This window comes from Oryzias latipes, chromosome 9 (assembly GCF_002234675.1).
Source record: "Oryzias latipes chromosome 9, ASM223467v1".
NCBI classification, from domain to species: domain Eukaryota; kingdom Metazoa; phylum Chordata; class Actinopteri; order Beloniformes; family Adrianichthyidae; genus Oryzias; species Oryzias latipes.
Window position 1 is genome coordinate 27,229,285 of NC_019867.2, and position 23,466 is coordinate 27,252,750.

At 40.4% G+C, this 23,466-nt stretch overlaps 1 protein-coding gene across 3 annotated transcripts in view; it reads left to right on the forward strand.

Moving 5' to 3' along the window:
* Positions 1-23,466, forward strand: part of LOC101175170 (glutamate receptor ionotropic, NMDA 1) — an 87,737-nt gene that overhangs the window by 39,200 nt on the left and 25,071 nt on the right. For all 3 annotated transcript variants that reach the window (XM_011479595.3, XM_011479596.3, XM_011479597.3), the window contains 6 exons: positions 4,316-4,490; positions 7,238-7,388; positions 8,074-8,160; positions 8,289-8,424; positions 8,516-8,643; positions 15,563-15,727. In XM_011479595.3, the coding sequence (XP_011477897.1) occupies positions 4,316-4,490; positions 7,238-7,388; positions 8,074-8,160; positions 8,289-8,424; positions 8,516-8,643; positions 15,563-15,727 (842 nt within the window). The remainder of the gene's footprint in view (positions 1-4,315; positions 4,491-7,237; positions 7,389-8,073; positions 8,161-8,288; positions 8,425-8,515; positions 8,644-15,562; positions 15,728-23,466) is intronic.

The window sequence follows — 23,466 nt, forward strand, 5'->3', positions numbered from 1 at the left end:
TGTTAAAAAATAAAAGCGTTTTTTTTTCTCTTGTTTTTTTAGCATCACAGGTGAAGTCTTATCTGTAAAGACACAAGTTTCCACAAATGCACAATATTATCACCTGGTGATTCTGGTTTTTAAAGTAACAACAAACCATTCAATTGAAATTTTAAATGTCATTTTTTTTAAACTGGCAATTCCAAAAAGTTTACAGCCTTGACAATGAAGTCTAAGACTGTAGAGGAGGTAATCTCTGTCAGAAATCAAGTTTAAACAAGGTTCAGAATTCAACTTTCTTTCTTTGGTTTGTTTACTTTATTCTCTATTTAAACCTAAACTAAAGGAATAAATTAGAACTGTATTTTTAGTCTCTCTCCTTCAGAAAACATGCTTAGACCTCATGGCTTACTTTGAGGTTCATGGCTGGTGAGGGACTGATGTCAGATTTACAAACATATAACCCCAACAGAATAACTTATTCACCATTTGATTGGTAACAGTTAAAAAGTGTAGTTTCATAATCAATGAAATGCAGCTAATGATATATAAAGCACAACTCATAGCATGGTATGATTTGCAGACAACAGTCTTTTTTATTTAAGAAAAAAAAAATCAAACTGTAATTCAGATGTGCTGCCAGTCATGATAGTATCACAACGGTATTTGGCCGGTCTCCCGAATTGATATCTACTTTAGAAGAGTATTCTTCTGTAACTGAACCAGAGTCATAACTTCTTTAAATGTGATGAGTTTAAACATTTACGAGTAGTTTTTTTCAGGAATCTATAAAAGAAATATTTGTTTTTCACAGCTATGAAAAAATGGTTTTGTCTTAATAATAATAAGATCACTCTGAAATATTCCCTTCGTAATTGTGTAGTTTTATTTAAAAAAGATGAACAGAAACGTTTTTTAAGTAAAATATCTGCAAGATAAATACAAAACTCCAGTATTGTGCATTTGTGATAAAAACTGTGATGATTAATAATTCAATAAAGTTTATTGATAAACCGTTTATTTAGAAATAAGGTTGTCTGAAGGAATTCCTTAAAAAATATGCAAAAATTTTTAATTTTTTACCACAATTATCATTCAACTATTTAAATAATAGAATATCAGTTGATCCTTATATGGTTCAGACAACATTAATAGGAAGTGATTGTCTTAACTAAAGTATAACAGTAGTCTTTAAAAATGATTAAAAGATGATATGAAAGAATTTTCTGTGAAATCCACCCATGACTGTGTAGAAAAGCTACACACTGCTCACAAATCCCATCTGGCTGCTGAGTAATCGGCAGTCCTCACTGTTGCAGTCGTTTTTGCTCCAAAAACAACCTTACCTGCCGGCTGCTGCACTGATAAAAATGAAGTGATTTTTCTGCACACCTTCCTGACACCAAAAATCCTCTGTCATTTTTCTGAAAGTGCAATGAGAGCGCAATCCGGTGGTTTTGTCTCGGGTACAGCGGGTTGAAGGTTTCTTTTGAGGGGGAAATCTTCACGTTTCAGCCACTCAGTTCAAATTTTCCAAAATATTCTAGAAAAAAATATTCTAGAAATAGAAAAATGCTAGCCGCTGCTTCTAAATATTTTGTAATTCTGAAACGTTGCTCCAATTCAGAGCATATCCTAAAATGAAGATGTTTGGTTTTTACGTTTATTCTAATTTTCTTCAATTGGATTTTTCAAATGTACAACTGCTGATGCAAACGGCAGAAGATCTGACCCAGTTTTTTTCAGCAGATCATGACTTTGGGCCTGAAAATGACTGACAGATCGTAAAAACATTGAAGAGTTACCGGTCAGAATCCTGCCCCAGTGGCTGGACTGTCCCACCGAACACTCCGGTGAGGGCTATTTTAAGAAAGATGGAAACAACAATCTGTCAAGCCGTCACAGCAGCTACACAGAGAGCAGCAGCTCTGTCAACACAAAACCACCGATCAGTGGTAGTTCATGCTGGACTGACTCAGACTGCCCAGTTTCCTCTTTTTATTCCCAGCTCTTCCTTGAAAGAAACCTATAAAGCAGATCTGTGACATTCTGAATTTTTCTATGTTGTTTTTCTTCACCGAGCTTTTGTGCAGAACCTAAGAGATCAAATCTTTCAGGTATAGTTTTAAAGGTATTTTCCTAAAATTACATTTATTGCTTCTTCAATCTCTTGAACACTCAATATAACTAAGCTTAACTTTGTATTTATATTCTGCTATTTGGAAGTCTAGAGGATATATGCTGTGTTTTTTTTCTTCTTATTCTGGCAGTAAACAATAAAAAAAAAGATTTAGACAAAAAAATACTTAAATATAGATAGTCTGTGTAAAAAAATCATACACATATATTTATTTTTTACTCTGAAAAATGAATAGTTTTTTAATTTTTATTTTTCTACATATTTTAGTTAAAAAGATGCTCCTTTTCTTGTTTTCTACATAATTGGTAAGCTAACCTGACAAAGCTAGTGAATTACACAAAATTTTAGTTTGCAGAAAAAATAAATATAAATAAGTAAGAAATTAATGAACATAGTATTAAAAGGTTTTCTCTCTGGGCTTCTGCATAATTGTCACATTACGAAAAAAAAGTATCTGGATTCACAGTGGGAGCCATCAGAGCAGCAGTTAGCTTACAATGTTAGCATTCCTCACGTTCTGGTTCTTTCTAGCTAGAATAATATTCACGAAACGTTTGGCTTTCATAGTAAAGAAGTTGTCGTTTTTTTGTCAAATGTTTTAGTTAAACTGATGAAAGGTGTTAGGTAAGAGAGTACATGATAAGCTCTTTCTAAGTGGTGCCCTTAAAGAAACTAACTTGTTTACTTATATAAATCAAAAAAAGTTGAGTAAATTCCTTCTAATTTCGGTTAAATGTGACGGGGAGGATATTCTATATTTTAGGAGGGTTTTGTATTGTTTTCGTCTACGGTCACATACTGTATGCCAAAATGCCACCGCACTGCAACCTAGATGTTCCCCAGGTTTTCCAACAAAGTTGGCATGTGCCCCATGGCAGCATTTGTAATTGGGAGATGGTAAGCCACGAGACGACTGCAGAGGTTTTAAGAAAAGGTTTAAATTTAACGACCACCGGATGATTCTTGACAGTGGTCAGTGGCCGCCCAGGCACATTTTTGGAGGTTGCAGTCCAGTGACAGCCGGGTCTCCGAGGTCCCCATAATTGTCTGATGGTCAGTCGATTTCAGACTGCTACCCTCTAGCCACCCCAGTGCCCACGTTCCGCCGTCCCACTGCCACCGTCTGATTGTTAGAAATTGTACGGTAGCAGTGTGGGCGCTCAGTGAGGGCTGTTGGCATGGGCTGGGGGCCCAGAGATGACCAGACGTCAATTTAGAGAAGCCGGACGTCGTGGGTCCTCTATATAAATGAAGAGATGGCATTGATGCTGCACCAAACTCATCAAGGCGTTGATAGCACCACAGCAACTCCGAGACCTGAGAAATTGACGAGTTGCGGTTGATGTTGAGAAGTATACAAAGAACACAAAACATTGTGCTTGCTTCACTAATCATTGAAGAAGAGCAATGGGCACAAGAACGGCAAATAAGTTGTTGGGTGAGGAAGTGGTTGCACCGCAGATTTTTACTTAAGTAGACACTTTATATACTCCCGGGCTACTGGGTCGCTGGTGGCAGTTGATATGGATGGCCATCGTAGGGAGACATTTACACATCGTCCAATCAAAGCTGCTGCCAGCCAGCTTCTACTGCCCTGTGGCCACTTCATTTGGTAATGACGTCATCCTCGCTGGACAGATGCCCCCCTTACGGCTGCCATTCCACATTCATGACCACGCCAAGGATTTTCAAAAGCATTGGGCGACAGCAGCTAATCTTGAAGATTCTGCTGATGCCCACCCATCGCGCGGTGGCAGGTGTATTTGTGACCATATAATTTGATGGATGCTGACATCATCTGTTAACTTCATCTTTAGTGGCATGTTAGCTTGTTATGTGGGGAATGCTAACAGGATTAGCCATCTGTTGGTGCTCAGCTAGAGTGCAGACTTCTCTTTGCAGTGTGACTTGTTTTTGGTGAAGAAAAGCACCAGCCACAGTTCCGAGTGTCTCAGAGGGGCTTTTCTGTGCCGAGACAAACGGCTGTGATTGTCAGAGTGAACTCCCAGCATGCAGTTTGGTGGTACTCAACACTGACCCAACGCCTGAAGCCCCAAGTGTTTGCGTGTTTTAATTATTGGAGCACTTTTAAAATACCTCTGTGAATTCAAAGTGGAGTGTGAACGTGTGTAATCAGACTGTGAATGAGGACAGTGTGTGACTTCATGCTGTGTGTGTGTGTTGTGTGCGGCACAGGCCTGCTGGGCCTCCAACTGATCAACGGTAAGAACGAGTCGGCTCATATTGCGGACGCCGTCGCCGTGGTTGCTCAGTCTCTGCAGGAATTGTTTGAGAAAGAGAACATCACAGAGCCCCCGCGAGGATGCGTAGGAAACACCAATATCTGGAGAACCGGCCCGCTTTTCAAAAGGTCAGTGAACAGCCTTCAGGCTATGATCAGTTCTGATGCTGACTTTTATGTTTCCCATCTATCACATGTTTTAAATGTAAAGATAATTTGCACGAACTTGCCTCATTTTATCTTTGTCCTTCATCTTGGTGGAATTGTGGTGGTTTGCCTTCTTTGTTGTGCTTTTTGCAGTTAGGTTTAACAAGTCTAAAAGGTTCTTCCAGCTTCAAAATAATTTAGATGTGAAACATGAGGTGCATGTGAGTGTGTGGTTGTGTGGCCCTGCAACAGACCTGGCACTTGCTGGGTAAGCTTCAGCAACCCTGAAAGGAATTCAACGGGTCCTTAAGATGGATGGATGGATGGATGGATGGATGGATAGATGAGTTTAATTTGACACAAGTTGGATGTGACAGCATGGTGAAATAAAAAAAAAAGAAAACAGGTAATCACATTGAATGGCGTTTAAATAATGTATTTGTAAAATGGAGCAGAAATGAGGTATTTGGTCAATGACAAAAGTCCACCTTAACACTTTGCATTGGAACTCTGGTTGTCAATGACAGATGTCAAAGGTTTGCTTTTCTTTTGCTTCTTATTAAGAGCTCTGATGATTTGTAAAGTAGAATCTTAACCTTAAACAGGGCGTGCAATGAGCTTAATCCAGTGTGGTTCCTTAGCCTAGACGCTTCACGCTGCTGCCTAAACTATGTAGCCCCAAAGGGGCCTCCCTGGGGTGGGTCCCCTGGGTCTCCCTGTGATGTTCCCCAGCCTGGATTAAATACAGGGTTGTGTCAGGAAGAGCATACGGCATAAAACTCAATGCCAAACCACCTGTAATGATTCTTGCTTGGTGTGTCTACCCTAACTTAATGGAGTGAGTGTGAAACTTTTCTAAGACAAGCAAAGAAAATATTATGGCAGTTTGTAAAAGCAGGTGTACTTGAGTACAGGAAATTGTGTCTTTAGGACTAGAACCAGCAAACAAGTCTAGCTGACACTTTTATCCTAATAAACTTCCATGTTTCTTGAGATGCTTGCAAGATGTGACCTGCTCCCTCCTGGTCTATAGCAGCGGGGGCTCTTGTAGATGTTTCTCTTGCCTCATTTCTAATTTTAGGACCTGGATTTTCTGCAGATTCTTGACCTTAAGCTCCTTCTCTATGAAGGTTTAATTGTTTATTTTGACCTGAAGTCTTAACTAGGAGAAGAGGCTGGGCTGGGCTGGGGCAGATTGGATGGCAGGTCATGTCAGGAGCCGAGAATCCAGAAGGGTGAAGATAGATTCTGTCTGTGGACCATCTGGTAACTAGTAAATGAAAAGGGCGAGGCTCATAAACTGGAGTCCTGATGAGGGAGAATGAGCTACAGCTGAGTCACAGGTGGGAATGGTAGAGGGAGGCAGATCAGAAAATCAAACTGTCCACCCAGCTCCTGCAGAAGAAAGGAAAAGCGCACACATCACAACAGCTTGTTTGGACACTTTTAATTCACACTTGATTGTTGTGCAAGAAATACAAGGAATTTGGAAAACGTCACCGGCACTGCTCAGTACCCATTTGTCTCTTAGTCCAACTGTTTGAAATATTGGATAAAAATGTCCTGGATCCTATAGGATCGTTCAAAATGAACCAATATTGACTATGAATCGTAATGTCAACCACAAGTTATGATATCAATCAAATCGTTGTTAAAAGGAATTGTTACAACCCTACAGGAAAAGTTAAAAAAAAAGGTGCTAATAAAGGGCTAATAATATCTTGAAACATTATGAATCAGTGAAAACAGATTTATGTGTAATTGTGCGTCAGACCGACTTGACACTTGTTTTCCTCTGTGGTGTCAGGTTTAATGAGCCACGCTGAGTGTGTTCTCGGTTTCTGTGTTTTTGTCTCAGTGTGGACTCGTTTCCCTCAGCTCACAACGAGAACGCACGGCTCACACTTCACTGATCTGATCAGTATTCAGCGGAGTCAGAGTGACACAACTGGGATAATAAACCTCCCTGTCGCTCCTGCCCCCCCCCCCCCCCCCCCCCGCCTCTGGGTGACCCAAATAAACCATCGGTCAAGCTAGTGCTGTCCGATGTCATCAGCATCCAGAACATTACCTGCAGTCATAAACATTGTATTTGCATCACTAGGAGCTAACCCAGGATGGCAGCAGAGCTTTTAAGAGCCTTAAAATCTCCTAAATAGAGTTGAACTAACATAGGGCTATGAAGAGCAGTTCACTTTTGAATTCTGATGTCTTTTTTTCTGCTCAATGCAATTTGTTTTCCTTGTTTATTTTCTTTATCAACAAAAATGAAAGAAATATGTATCTTATTTGTTATATGAGGGAGCTAAAGAAAGAAAACTCATATGATGTGCTCCTTTTTCTTTGATGAATTTGCATAATAAAACTATAAAAAGAGGCAAATCTTCACTGTGACCAAAGAAACAGAAAATTGAAATAAACAAAAGAATTGGTGGTGGTGCAAAGGAACCCATAAGGTCGACTGTTTGCCAAAGCTGCTTTGAACTTTGCCCTTTTTAAATTTTTATTTTAACAATACATATATTCATTTTTTATACAAACTTTTTTAATCATTTTGCCATTTTATCCTACATCGTTTAGTGTGTCCAAAACTAGACCTGATCTGCATTTCCCTTGTGCATGTGATCTACAATAGATTTATTGTTGGATCAAAAAGATTTTAAAATCTCAAATTTAAGAAATGTAGATCACAACAATTCTGCTCTCCTTCTTTTTGGTTGGCTTCCCAGAGTGCTGATGTCATCAAAGTACCCTGATGGCTTGACGGGCCGAATTGAGTTTAATGACGATGGAGACCGGCGCTTTGCTACCTATAGCATCCTGAATTATCAGCAGAAACCAGGCCGTGTTGTCCAGGTCGGAATCTTCAACGGAACTCAGGTACAGCTCAGCTCCTACACCTGCATGCACACCTGCACAGTCTCCTGAATACACACCTAGAAACACATCTGCATGCACACCTGCACAGTCTGCTGGATGCACATCAAGATACAGTATGTACCTAGGTGTGTATGCAGGAAACTGTGCAGGTGTGCATACAGATGTGCATTCAGGTGGACACACACCAGGATGCAGACATAAATGCTTATCCAGCCACAGGTTTTACTACCCTACAAGGCAAGCACCATGAAAACCTGATGGAGGAAATCAAACTACAAGGTGTTTCTTCAAAGTTCAAAAGTTTAGATTGAGTTAAACCTGAAATAAAAGTAAATGAAGAAGATCGTATACACATCTCCATACCAAGACATGTCAAGAGGACAAGAAAACGAGCATCCTCCACCTGAACCATTTATCAGGAGCTGTACAGGGTCAGAAGGACACAGCAGGTTCTGATTGTTTGCACAGTCATTGATTATTGACCACAACAGACAAGAGCTGTGTTCAGAGACATTTCCAGCCTCACTATGAGCTGCCCTGCAAAAACCTGTGCTGCAGTCTGCCTCAAAGCCTCCCTCCTCCTGAAATATGCATACACAGATGCCTTTCTGATGTTGTCTTTTAGTCCCGATGAGATGTGCCTGCAGCAACATTACAACTCTGTTTGCTTGTTTTTGTGTTCCAGGTTGTGATGAATCCTCAGAGGAAGATCATCTGGCCTGGAGGAGAAACCGAGAAACCAGTGGGATACCAGATGTCAACCAAACTGAAGGTGATTCTTCTGCTCAGTATGATCGTCAGCTTTAATGGTTTCTTATTTTTTGGTTTTATTTTTCTCATAGAATTTTACCTGCAGTAGTGAGAGGTTTTGTGTTTTATTTTCGTGTTGTGTGTCCTCAGATTGTGACCATCCACCAGGAACCTTTTGTTTATGTGAAGCCAACAAAGAGTGACGGAACGTGCAAAGAAGAATACACGGTTAATGGAGTCCTGATAAAGAAAGTGATCTGTACTGGACCCAATGGGACCACACCAGGTACACAAAGCGCTCAGCTCCTGCTGTGAGGACCTACAGCTTTAGCAAACAGTCAACTGAAGTGTGTCTGTGTCTGTGCCTGTGTGGACAGGTCAACCCATCGTCCCTCAGTGCTGTTATGGCTTCTGCATTGACCTGCTCATCAAGCTGGCTATGAGCATGAACTTCACCTATGAGGTACACCTGGTGGCTGATGGGAAGTTTGGGACGCAGGAGCGGGTGAGTTGGTTAGAATCTACTGATCATTTAGAAACGGGTCTTCATGTATTCAATAAGTTAACAAGTGGGTTTTAAAGTAGTTTCCCAATGATTCGGGGATACTGGACTTTTGCTACCTGATACTAGTGCATGTCCCCGATGGAAGAGGCTTGGTGCAAAATGTCATAGCTGTACAAATCTCGTGATTCTTGCTCTTGACACTTCCGGGAATTGCTGCGTTTCCTTTACACAGAGGTAAAAATGTATAGAAATTGTTGAAATGTCAAAGAAACACAATTTCACAATTACACCATCTCCATTATATCGTAATTATGCAGATAAACCAGAACCAACTCACACAATAAGTCATTTAAAAACATGGCGACAATGTGAACAATACTTTAAGTTACAGCAGACACATTCAAATTTCTGTCACGGCACTAGCGCTCATCATCATCAATCAAAGGAGACGTTGGCGTCTTATTCAGACCATAGAGTGGCGAGCTCCTTTCACATGGGAGCGGCTACCAATAAAGCCATTTTGGTAGATGTGGTTGGTGGTTTTACAGAGGAGCTGTGGATCAAACAATTCCTCATGACACGCTCAACCTTCAATGAGCTGTGAGATGCTGTAGGACCTCTTGTGGTGCCCAAGGAATGTCCAAGGCAGCCAGTGGTATCCGGTTGTTGGTCATGTGACTCATTTCATGCACAATAAAAATTTTGCAGTTTTGTGGAATATGTCAATTTCGATATGCCTCAAAAACCACCTCCTCCAAGTGCAAAAAACATTTTTTCAATAAATGAGAAAAACATTTTTTGTTTCCATTAGGCAAATTTATAATCACAAGTCCAGTTTGGGCTATTTCCCAATCAATGGAAGCACAGCTACTAATAAAGTTTAGCTGTATAAATTATTCCAGTTTGGCGGGCCAGAATAAATTGTGTAACAGGCCACATTTGGCCCCCGGGCCCCACCTGATGTAAAGCCTGAAAATGGCCTTATAAATGTGCTAAATGTTGGAAGCCCAAGGCGCACATTTGTGTAGAATTTTCATTGGAAGTGGTCACTTGAATGCTTGTTGCCAAGGGCGGTGTGAAGGTAGCTTCAGAAATTCCTGCTCTTTCAGAATGTGCAAAAGCCAGACTCCACACAAAACAAAAGATCTTTTCATCTCCAGGTAAGTCCAACAGGACGCTTCTTCATACTTAAATCTGCCGAAGGGAAGCTCCAGCTAAACAAACCAAATAAATTAGCTCAAGTTAAACAGACGTTTGTGTTCAGAGGAAGACCAGCAGAGACTCAGACAAAGAACCCACAGGTCCATCAGTCTTTCTGCTCCAGAAAGAAATGTTCAAAGTCATCAGCAGTAAAGGGAGTTTGAGGCGTCACAGATCGACTACTCATGTGTGTGTTTTTTTAGCAGGGTTCTTGTTCTCTGCTCAGCAAACATGAATGTTAAAGTGAATCTTTTGCTGCGGGCGACTCTGAAGAAAGTCCGCTTTTCTTTCTGCACTGTTCTTCCCAGAGTGATGCTGCCTCTGCTGACCCTTTCTAATAGAAGAGGTTTAAATTAAACAAATTTCACCACAGATCAACTTAGAGCTCAACTTTTCTTCCCTTTTGCTGCTGTTTTCTGAAACAATAAAAAAACATGTTGTTTGTATATTCAAAACTAGTTGCAGCTTGTTCCCTCTGGGTTTGACCTTGTGAAGGCCAAAGCGTTTGCGGTCATGACTGCTGCTCATTTCCTACGCCTCTTCAGCGCCTCGCTGCTCATTATTCCTCCCAGGCTGTCTTCCTCCCATCCTTCACACCTCCTCACAGAATTTTTAATGCGTATACCCCTTCTGTTCTAGTTTATATAGAGTACATATATAGTATGTATAGAGTAATATATATATATATATATATATATATATATATATATATATATATATATATATATATATATATATGACTTACAAGTAAGTTAAAGTAAAAAGTCTCAGATCTTGACCATGAATACCAGAGTTTGATTTTTTCTCAACTTTAAATTGTTACAAAACTGAAATAATTTCTTTATAATACTGCATGAGAAATATTGTGTACTAATTTGAAAAATGAAAAGCACACTTTTCACACTAAATTAACTTAAATAAAAAGAAAACAATCTTTGTGGAATGCATGTTGCATTGTTAAAGACACATTTGATATTTCTTTTACCTTTGTAAAGCACTTTGCCACCCAGAGGGTGTCAATAATTACCCATCTTTAGTCCATTCATTTATGGTTTGCAGGTAAAAGTTAGAATGCAAAAAGAATTTAAAAACAAACAAACTACAATTTCTAAGCCACTAGTAAAGGTAAGGAGTCCATGACTGGTTGGTGACAGAACCACATAAAGTTCAGTGTTGTTGGCGTAACGATAATAAAAATCTCATGAGTGTCCTAAATCTTACTCAGACCTACTGTACCATGTTAGGGTTGAACAACAGAGGTCCAAGAACTGAGCTCTGAGGAACTCCACATTACATGAAGACTCTTTTGAGTTGCCGAACATTGACTGTATATGAGAACTGGACTGAGTGACCCCCCCCCCCCCTTTGTTTTCCAAGTAAGAAGCACCTACTGGCTGGAGGAAGCCAAAATCGTATAGACTTCTATAGATAAATCAACAGCTGTTACTAAGACAGTCTCTTGGTCACAATAACCATTCTTGTTCTGTTTTTTTTTAACATGTTATTGATAATTCAATTTTGTAATGATATTTTTTATTTATTGTAAGTTAGTCAAGTTTTTAACCAATCAGATGCCTATAACAGCATGTGGCTGTTATAGCCACATATGTAGCCCCCACCTCTAATGTTTAAAACCATTTTCTATGGGTGACTTCACACTCAGTCTAGTTCTCCCATACAGTCAATGGTGCCCTACAGTGGTTGGAGTAGGGTCCAGCAACCCCTCACCCTGAAAGGAATTAAGTAGGTTTAGGAAAAAGGATAGATGGTTCACAGATGCAAACAATATGGCTGTGTCTACCTTTTAGCTATAGACACAAGCACCTGTACAGGCGTTGACTGGTACGGGTGCTTTGGGTTTTTGGGCTTGTGGAGGGTCATGGAAAGCAGCAGCCAGTTTAAGATGCAGCTTAAGAGGGGTGCAGATGTGTCTTGCTTAACTATTGAGGTTTGTTGAAAATAGAACGTACGGTTGTTGTGCATGTGTTAATTGTCTTTTGAAGGATTGGGAACGCTAATTGAAGTTGCACCCAATTATGATGTGTGTGTGATGGCGTCGTACAGTGGCCTAATGTCAGACATTAGTAAGACACTAGTCACAAGTGTCTTTACAGCTGGATACCAGCTGCCTGTTGGTAAAAAGTGGTCACACAAATAGTTCGCTCTTATCACGTTAACAGCACTTCCTGGTCCCATGTAATTTCACCCTTCTTTTATCCCTATACGTTTATGTATAAGTAAGTGTTTGCAAGACCTGTCGCTGGAAACATGCCTTTAGAAAAAATTGTGGGAGAACATTTTCATTTAGTAATACATTTTGACTTTGTTTGGTAAAATTAAATATCTGGATCTCAGACAGCTGGAAATAAAAGAAGACATGGATCTGTTTTAATGACCTGACTTGATAAATATCCCTTTTCTCTAATACTACAGTTTTATTCTGACAATAATAAATGAGTCAGTTGTTTGAGAGCTGTAAAGATAAGTGTTTAAATTAAATCAAAAGCCTTTTTATTAGGAACAATTCATCCTTTACCAAACCATTTATTGGTTTGCTTAAAGCACACGTCTCTTGATGCTCAAATCAATCATCTTTGCTCAGTGATTAATTATTTACTTTTCCCTGTATACATAAGGGTTTTTCAGTTCCTTCTTCTATTAATGTTGTTACCATGGAATACTGCTTCCACAGCAGCTGGTGCATGTTGATGTTCGGATTCAGATAGTCTTTTTCTTAGTGCCGCTTTTGATACAGTAGATCACCAGATTTTATTAGACAGACTTAGGTGTCTAGTGGGCCTCTCTGGAAATGTTCTTAAGTGGTTTTACTCTTACCTTATAGGGCGACACTTTTATGTAAGTATGGATACATGCTCTTCAGGAATCCATGAAATAAGTTGTGGGGTTCCCCAAGGGTCGATTTTAGGTCCAGTACGTTTGAATTTATACATGTTGCCTCTTGGGGATGTCATCAGGAGACATGGCGTTGACTTTCACAGCTATGCTGATGATACACAGCTTTACATCTCCTGATGACCTTGAACTTGTTAACACTCTTTTAAACTGTGTTTTAGAAATAGAGTCATGGATGGCAGAAAACGTCTTACAGCTCAACCAGGACAAAACTGAAGTTCTAATCATTGGTTCTGAAGACAAAAGAAAGAAGATTTTACCACATCTTCATAATTTTAAACCTTCTAAATGTGTGAGAAACCTGGGCGTACTTTTTGACTCTGAGCTATATTTTATCCCACACATTAAAAATGTCGTTAAGACAGGATTTTATCATCTTATAAACATTGCCAGAGTCCGCCCGTTCCCCTCTCTTGCCAGCACAGAGGTGCTGATGCATGCTTTTATTTTCAGACGTTTAGATTATTGTAATGCCCTGCTCTCTGGTTTATCCAAAAAGTCTATTTCAAACTTACAACTTCTACAGAAATCAGCGGCACGAGTTCTGACGAGGACCAGAGGGCGGGAACACATGACACCGGTTTTAAAATCGCTGCATTGGCTCCCTGTGCGTTTCTGGATTGATTTTAAAATTCTTTTAATGGTTTTTTAAATGTTTTTATGGTCTTCGGCCTTCTTATTTAAATTATATTATTTTAAAATATGAACCCTCGCGGACCCTGAGGTCCTCCGGTGCTGGCTTTTTAGTAGTTCCGAAGGAGAGGACAAAACCTATGGTGAGGCTTCGTTCTGCCATTATGGTCCTCGCCTGTGGAACAGCCTGCCGGAGAACCTCAGGGCCGCAGAGACTGTAGAGGTTTTTAAGAAGAGGCTCAAGACCCACCTGTTTAATTTAGCTTTTAATTGATTTTAAGTGGTAAATTATTCTATTAGTTTTAGTTTAGGCTATTTTATGTATTTATTTTCATTTTATGCATCTTACTCTCATTTTTATGTTTTTATATACAACTTATGTCTTTAATTTTAGTATCTTATGATTTTAGCCCCAGTGTTTCTTGTGGGGATCTTTTCTGCCAGGGCTTGCCAGCCTGGTCAGTGGTTGTTGCTGCGGTTGTCGTCCTTGCTGGGGCAGCTGGAGTCTTACTTTGCAGCTTCACGGCTGTGAAGTGGACCCCAGTGTTGTCCCAGTTTTGGTGGGCGCTGTGGCGATGCTCCCGTGGCCAGGCTGGCTCCTGGTATGAAAGGATTCCCAAATACTGTTTCCTCACAGCAGAGCCAAGCCATACTTGTTTGCTTATTTATTTATTTAAAGTTACATAGTCTTTATTCTTTGTACGTTGGGGCCATGGGTCATATGTTTTAACGGAGGGGAGTGGGAACGGTGAATGGTGGGTTGGGTTTTTACTGTAATATTGTGTGTTTCCTGTTTTTAATGTTAAAGCGCTTCGAGCTGCACGAAATGCATGAGAAGCGCTATTTTATCTCTGCATCAGAGTTTCTAAACCAACAACATGGCTGCTCTCACCCCAGTCTTCTACAATTTTTTGTTCATTCTTGATGAATGAACTTATTACACCTGAAACCTTCATCTGCCTGTTCTATCCTGCTTGCACGCACCTATTTTCCACACTCTCCGTTGTTCTGGTTTGTTGATCCTAAGAACTTAAAGAACCTCTTCAACTGAGCTTCTTGTATTTTCACTGTTTCACTTCAGTTCTTCTAATTTACACACAGATTCGCTGTCTTGTCTTCATCCTTGTCCTTTGTCCTTTTGTCCACCCCTCTAGATGTTTCTCCACCTGCTCCCTGCTCTCACCACAGACCACAATGTCATCTGCAAAGATCCTGATCCACAGAGATTCCTGTCTAACCTAATCTCTTAGTCTGTCCATCACCACAGCAAACAAGAAGGCGCTCAAAACTGATCTTTTTGCAGTCTCCACCTTCCTCTGCCCCCCTACAGAACATCTCACCACTGTATTCTATCTCTAATTTATATCATGAACAACTTCAACGTTCGTCTCTGTCAGACTTCCTCATCCAAACCACAGCTCCTTTGTACTCACTGTTTAAAATAATCTACCAGAAAATCTGGCCAATAACAGTCTGTAATATTCCTAATAGCAACAACTTCTTACACAACATGGTCACAATATCATCTGTCACTGGAGCTTCACTCGGTTGTTATGTTGTTCTGTTCTATCCTTTACATTCCACACATTATCTCCACTGCTTTGCATATAAGATTATCTAAAGAAGGTTTCATCAGGTTGACATTTGTGGAAAGGTGCTCATACACTGAAACACGGTTCCAACAGCAAAGCTTTGGGTCTTTAAAGCAGCAGCATCGTGACATAAACCTTTGGTGGGTTAAACCTGTTTAGAGCTGCCGAGGCGTGTTTTCTTCTCTAAGGCAACTGGATGTCCTTCTTTTCTTAAGAACATTTCACTTCTCATCCAAGAAGCTTCATCAGTTCTAGTGGACAAGTGGACACCTTTGGAGTCAATGTCTCTAAAGGTGTTGACCAATTGACTATATATAATATAAATCGTTGTGACTTTCCACCAGTTCACTAGACCTGATGAAGCTTTTTGGATGAGAAGTGAAATGTCCTCAAGAAAAGGAACTCCAGCTGCCTTTGAGCAGAAAACACACATTGGTTTACTATGACCTGGGTGACTGAGAATCTCCAGAGATACCTAAGGCTGCCTTAGGTGGGAAACAACTGGTGACAAATAAAACAACTACAGTAAATGCCAATGTTATTATTAACTTTACCCTAATCTCCTTCCTGCTCCTTTGCAGGTAAACAACAGCAACAAGAAGGAGTGGAACGGGATGATGGGGGAGCTGCTGGGGGGGCTAGCCGACATGATTGTGGCCCCCCTTACCATCAACAACGAGCGCGCTCAATACATTGAGTTCTCCAAGCCCTTCAAATACCAGGGGCTCACCATCCTCGTCAAGAAGGTGGGTGGTTACAGTTGCAACTACACATTTCTAGAAGAATTATATTTTTAAGAGGCTTTAAAGCATAAAATCCTCAAATCATCAATCAAAATGTATAAAAAGTCTTAACAGGTATTCTTTTTGACGTGGCGGGTCTTACCCTGCGTTCACACTGAATGTGATTTGTCCAAATTTGCTTCCACCGGCTCTGTGAATTTGCATGGATCCGTGCCCAAAGTTTACTCAAATAACATTTGCAAATACGCATTAGCCCTTTTGCATTGAAGGTGTCACTCACAACATAAAAATGAAACACGCTCTTTAAAATACCGTAACTCTTCAACCATTTACCCATCAAAACGTAATTCCAACAGCTTCTGATGCATTAAAAAAGTGGCTTTGCACTGCTTTGCAACACTTTAGTTTCTTCCATGTCATAATCAGCTGATATATGTTAATTGTGTAAACATCTTACTACTGTTTGAATTAAGATAATTGTATAAACAGTTTAAGAGTTGTGGTAATTTAGATAATGTCTACACTGGAGCTAAAACTCCAGTGTTAAAGAGTTAGACAAATTTGTTTGTGGGAGGAGCTACTGCTCATTTCATGGCTTCACTATTTCACTAAAGATGACATAGATGGTCTTGAGAGAATTTATTTAAATTGGAGAGTTCTACAAAGGCATTAGTGAGCATGTGTCTGGGTTTGACATGATTCAGAGACTTTCCCAGTACGGTGAGGTTCACCATCTACTGCAGGAACTGCATCTGAATGATGGCCGCTTTCGGCGCAACATCTGTCTCTCTGTGACCATGTTTGATGTCTTGCTGTTCCGCTTTTGTCCAAAGAAGAAGAAAATAAGTCTTGTCTTGATGCAAAAATGGAAAATCATCATGAAGCTTGAAAAGAGCACAAACACCAAAGATAAGCTTCTCCTCCATGTTAGTTTTGGACTCTATATCACACATGATCACATCATCAACATGTAGTTATCAAAGCAGAGTTCCTGATTGGTTGATTCAACCAAATATTGACCCAAATTCCAATTTTTTAAACTTTTGTGGCATAATTTTTCTTTGTTTCACAAATTTTGTTTCCCTACCATTTTGGAATCGTGTCTCAGAACCTCTCACCCCGTGTTTAACACTAAAATTGAAACCGGTCACTCTAGCTAAATTGTGCTCAGTGTAAACGCAGCATCAAATTTTGTAATTAAAAACTTGTTTGGTCAATTGTTTTTACTTGTTTTGTAGTGTCGGAGTCTTTCAGCGTTCTTTTACCTCAATGTTCCAACCCCAGAAGTTCTACTGAAAGTAAAAACCGATTGCGGTACCTTTGAAACTTGAAACATGATCTCTGAGCACCGACACACTAACCTTGGGCTCACACTGAATCCAGTCCAGCTTCAGTGCAACCGGAATGGTTGTTACACACTGTAGCTAAGGCAGACCAGGAGTCCTTCTGCAGCAACAGGCTCTGCTGCCGACCTCCCCAGACTCCGAAGTCACATAGGTTCAAGCAATAACCTACCAGTTATATAGGAAGTACTAGTAAAGAAAGCCTTAGTCTGCCGTATTTTGGGATTATGATAACAACGCTTTTTTCTCTGTGTGACTCGTCTTCATACAATGGATAAGTGGAAGTTACTCAAAACTCACTAAAACATAGCAAGTACAGTGGAAAATAGGTTTTATTTTTGAAAAATATACCGGATGCAGTTTATGCTCGCTCACGATTGCTGATTTAGGCCCCAACTTCATCAAAAAGTGCTGCCTAATTGGAGAAAACTTCAATTTTAGGTTTACGCTTACTGTGTTGTGTGAAGGGCCGTGTAATTGATTTTGTTTATCAGAGAGGAGTTAGTGCTCTTCTTCGTAATAAACCACCTTTGTATATGTGTAAAATACTATGAGACTCTGCTGTATTTTCTGAAGGAAAACACACCGGTATTTGAACTCACCTGCAGATTTACAAAGAAAAAGTAACTTCTTTCATTCTAACAGCTCCTGTTATTCATAATGTCATCCGTTGTGATTTTACAGGTGACTTGAAGCAGTTCCTGTTGGTATAATAACGTGTAACTAACAGAGTGATGAACTTTCAATCAGTCTGAATCCATCTGCTAGGAAAGTGCTGGATGTTTGTTTGAGCAAATGATAAAAGGGGTGAGTTTGGTTCAGGTCAGAGAACTAACAGACCTGCTGCTGTTTTAAAGATCAAAACCATTTAGAGCTATTTGTGCTGTGAACTTGTCATACAGACAGCTTTAACATTACGACTTCTTCAGGCTTTTATGTAAACCAGATTTTTATATGGTAAAAATCACTGTTAAAAGTGTATGTATATAAACAAAAACAAAAAAACGCCCCTCTCACCCTTCACGGGTGGTTTCTCACCCAAGCTCGGGTCCTCTACTAGAGGCCTGGGAGCTTGAGAGTCCTGCGCAGTCTCTTAGGTAGCACTGCACTTTTCTGGACTGAGAGGTCTGAATTCTTTCCAGGTATCTGTTGTAGCCACTCCTCCAGCTTGGGGGTTACTCCCCCGAGTGCTCCAATGACCACAGGCACCACTGTCACCTTCACTTTCCAGGCTTTCTCCAGTTCTTCTCTGAGTCCCTGGTATTTCTCCAGTTCCTCATGTTCCTTCTTCCTGATGTTCCCATCACTAGGCACTTCCACATCCACCACAAAGGCTTTCCTCTGTTCTTTATCCACCACTACAATGTCTTGTTGGTTTGCCATCACCATTCTATTAGTCTGGATCTGGAAGTCCCACAGGATCTTTGCCCTCTCATTCTCTACCACCTTCGGGGGTGTTTTCCATTTTGACCTTGGGGTTTCCAGTCCATATTCTGCACACATGTTCCTGTATATTATTCCAGCCACTTGATTTTGGCGCTTCATGTATGCTTCACCTGACAGCATCATACACCCTGCAGTTATGTGCTGGATTGTTTCAGGCGCCTCTTTGCACAGCCTACATCTTGGGTCTTGTCTGGTGTGGTAGATCTGAGCCTCTATGGCTCTGGTGCTCAGGGCTTGTTCCTGAGCTGCCAGGATGAGTGCTTCAGTACTGTCCTGTAGGCCAGCCCTTTCTAGCCATTGGTAGGACTTCTTGAAATCAGCCACTTCAGTTATGGTCCAGTGGTACATCCCATGCAGGGGTTTGTCCTCCCATGAAGATCTGTCCTCCAGCACTGTATCCTCTGCTCTCCATTGCCTGAGACATTCACTGAGCACATTGTCAGTTGGGGCCTTGAGCTTAATGTATTCATGGATCTTGGATGTTTCATCCTGGATAGTGGTTCCTACGCTCACAAGTCCTCGGCTTCCTTCCTTGCGGCTAGCATACAGTCTTTAACTGAGGGGTACCAACAATTTTGTCCACTACTGTATGCAGAACAGCAGTGGGGACAGAGCATCACCTTGGTATATCCCACATTTGATGGACACTTGTGCAAGTGGATGCCATTGGCTTCAAGGGTGGTTTTCCACAGCTTCATTGAGTTTCCTATGAAGGCTCTTAGAGTCCTGTTGATGTTGTACAGCTCCAAGCATTCAGTGATCCACGTGTGTTGCATTGAGTCATAGGCTTTCTCGTAATCAATACAGGCTGTGCACAGGTTGGTGTGTCGTGACCTGCAGTCTTGAGCAACTGTTCTGTCAACCAGGAGTTGGCGTTTGGCTCCTCTGGAGTCTCTACCAAGGCCCTTCTGTGTGTTGCTCATGTATTGATCCATGTGCCTATCTATCTTGGTTGCAATGATGCGTGACATGAGTTTCCATGTTGTGGAGAGACAGGTTATTGGCCGGTAGTAGGATGGGACTGCACCCTTTGAGGGATCCTTCTGGTTCAGGATTGTTCCCCCTTCCGTTAGCCATCCGGGGTGAGTCCCATCTCTTAGCAGCCGGTTCATTTGTGCTGCCAGACGCTCGTGGAGTGCGGTGAGTTTTTTTAGCCAGTAGGCATGTATCATGTCAGGGCCCGGTGCAGTCCAGTTCTTCATACCTGAGACTCTTTCTTGGATGTCTGCCACTGTGATGGTTACTGGATTCTGTTCAGGGAGGTTGCTATGTTCCTTTCTCAGAGAGACCAACCACTGGGCCTTGCCGTTATGTGCTGTATCTTTCTCCCATATACTTTCCCAGTACTCTTCAGTTTCTAACCTTGGTGGGTCTGCTCGACTGTTTTGGCCCTGCCAATGAGCGTACACTTTCGCAGCTTGAGTTGCGAACAGCCTGTTTATCCATCTGGCTTCATTGTCTCTTGTGTACCTCTTTAGGCGGCTGCTCAAGTCTAAGAGCCTTTGTTTGGCAGTTTCCAGTGCTTCAGGTATGGGCATCTGGCTGTAACTCTTAGGTACTTGCTTTCTCATTGTACCACTTTGAGCCTCTGTCAGCTTACTTTCATCCTTCCAAGTTGCCTTGATTTTGGCCTCTAACCGTTGCTTCCATGGTGGGTGTTGTTTTCTCCCATGGTTGCTCTTATAGCCAGGCATCTCAAGGATCACTGATGCTGAAGTGTAAACCAGTTCATTGGTTTCTGTGATTGTTGTGGTAGGAATTGCCCTCAATGGTTCATTCAAAGTTTCCAAGAGACTTTCAGGCGATACATCACTTAACCGTTGTAGCTGGTGTTGGGGTTGCCTAGTGTTCATTCTAGATTGTGGGTTTCGACGCATCCATTGATTCCACATTCTCTGCATGTAACCCCTATGGGCGGGATTACTTGAGTAGTAGCATTCTAACAGAACCTTGTTCTCACATCTAGTCCATTTCCGTCTTGTTCCAGTAGCCCACTTTCCATCAGGTTGCTCTGGTCCCCCAGCACCTGACGCAGACCTTATATAAATCTATATCTATATATCTATTTATATCTATCTATCTATCTATCTATCTATCTATCTATCTATCTATCTATCTATCTATCTATCTATCTATCTATCTATCTATCTATCTATCTATCTATCTATCTATCTATCTATCTATCTATCTATCTATCTATCTATCTATCTATCTATCTATCTATCTATCTATCTATCTATCTATCTATCTATCTATCTATCTATCTATCTATCTATCTATCTATCTATCTATCTATCTATCTTATCGATATCAGAAGCTGGGTTGACTCCAACAACCCTATAACCCCCAAAATGGATTTCCTTGGGTCCAGCAAATGGATAAATGAGTGGGTTCTAAAGGCTTCCAAGCTATCCTGTAGTTTATGGCAAACAGTAAATAAGAGGCTTTTGAGTATATCTAGGTATTTCAGGTCAGACTGACTGCATTGATCTAGTTCACAGACCCATGAGGATGTCAATAGTTTCCTGAGTACCATCTGTTCCAAGATTGGATTTAGTGCTGGCTTCAGAACAAAACTGATGCTTCACTCTTTGACCTCAGAACATGACTCAGATCTCTGTGTGCTCCGGAACTACAGAGCACTAACTACAGAGAACTACTACTACAGAGCAGCTCACCAGCCTAGTTTTTGTGGGTCATGTACGTTCATAAGTATGTTGCAGTTGTAAAATGATGTACATACATGTAAAGATATTTTATATCTGCAGACATAATAAGTATTTGTAAAAACCAGACTTACAGCTTAAAAAATTGAGCTGCTGAAAGGGAAACGATTCTGATTGGTTGATCAAAATCAGGATCACAATGAGGAATAGGAGTATTTTTGTCATAAGGTTATTGTAACATGAGTTTGTGTCCACAGATACTCATAGAAAACACTCTGGTGTGTACATATCTTTTGAAGGACCTGAAAAGTATTTATATGTTTGGACATCCTTTTATAATAAACAAAATACTTCATGCGTTAATGTACTCATATGTTTTCAATTTTTACAAATTTTGTGTCCTCTAAAGCTGTCTAAATCAAGCAGAAATAATACTTGATGCGTAAACAGTATAGCATTCTTTATGCTGCTGAATGCTCCAAACAGCGTCTTTTGATTTTCAATGACTATAGAATGGAACCTGAATCAGTGGGGCTTGTCGTAGTGGGAAGCGGGGGGGGGGGGGGGGGGGGGGGGGGCAGATCTCTAGGGGCCATCTTCCTATTTGAGGCAACTCTGTCTCATTCAAAAAATAAATAACTGCATGCAACAACACGGAAATATAATTACCATCAGGAAGAATAGTTCAGAGGACAGGGTAGAGCTTATCAGAAAGAGGCTATGTTGTTTTTTACATCTCCATATATCATCTTATATATATACATAAAACATAAACTAAGTAAATTAGGGGTGTACCGATCCAACCACATCCATCTGTCTCAGACAGTTGTTAATCAAATCGACCTATACCATTAAAAACTATTTCAAAATGAAATACATAGATTATATTAATATTGGAAAATACTTGGTAGGTTTATTTTACCAAAAAATAAAAACAACCAAGCAGACAACACACATGTGATGTCAGCAAAAACTGATCAGTCCATCATTCCAGTCCAATGTGTGGAAACACTTTGAATTTAGCAAAGATGTGACCGTACAGTGTGCTGGAATGTTCTAATAATGTTCCCTTTGGATTCTTTGGATGGGGAAAAACAACAGTGGGCTGAACTTTATGATACTAAATCTGAATGAATTTGACATTCATTCTTACTTCTATACTTGTTTGTTTATACACATATTTTTTTCACACTTGATTATCCTGAAGAAATCTAAGGAATCTGGAAAACTTCACCTGCAGTGTTCATTACCCAGGTGTTTATCTCACAGTGGTTGAAGTTTTGGCTAAAGATATCCGGATCCATTTTAGGCCAGTGAATCGGATCGTTCAAAATGAACCAATATCCAATGATAATGGTAATGATGTGAAATGAATTGTTAAAATTAATTGTTACACCCTATAAGTAATAGCACATTTCATTTAGCTGGAGCCCAGATGCAAACGTAGCACATATAGCATCCATCCATTCATCTTGAGAACCTGCTGTATTCCTTCTGGGGTCATGAGGATGTTGGAGCCAACAATGCTACTTCTGGGTGAAGGCTGGGTACAACCTGAACAGGTCACCAGTCTGTGACAGGTCCACACCATCACACATATTCAAAATTTAGAGTCAACAATTAATCTCTGAAAAATGTTTTTGGGCTATGGGAGGAAACCAGGGAAAACCCACACATGCATAGGAGAACATGCAAACTCCACACAGAAAGGACTCAGGTGGGATTTGAACTAGGGCATACTTTTCTGTGAGACAAGAGTGCTAACCACTACACCACCATGCAACCCCTGCATACAACATACTAACATTATTTCAGGAATCTCAACTAAGATATGTGATATATATAAATGTGAAACAATGTGACATTTGAAACTTTTATTCTGAATTCCAGACTGTTCACGTTTAGTTTGAATGTCAAATTTGTCTCTTTTTTAACCTGCTGCATTCAATATCTGTTTTAGTCTCCAGCATACAAACAAAACATTAAGACCATTTTAAGAGTTTAATACAGACAGACGTTGCAGTTTGTTTTTAGTGAATTGATCCAATGAGAGTGTGATGCAGCTGCAGAAAACAAACAGCCAGCAGGACGTAGAGGTTCAGGAAGTCCACGGGCTTTCTCAATGTGAACATCTCAGGTCTGTGTTCTCACGCTGCTGTTCAACACTGGTAGCTTTCACTCTGGTAGATTTTTTTTAGACAGTATTGATCACCTCTAAGGAGTTTCTTTAGCTCTCAGTAGCTTCCAGCTCATCTCTGGTTGGAATATTTGCCTGGAAAATGTTCAC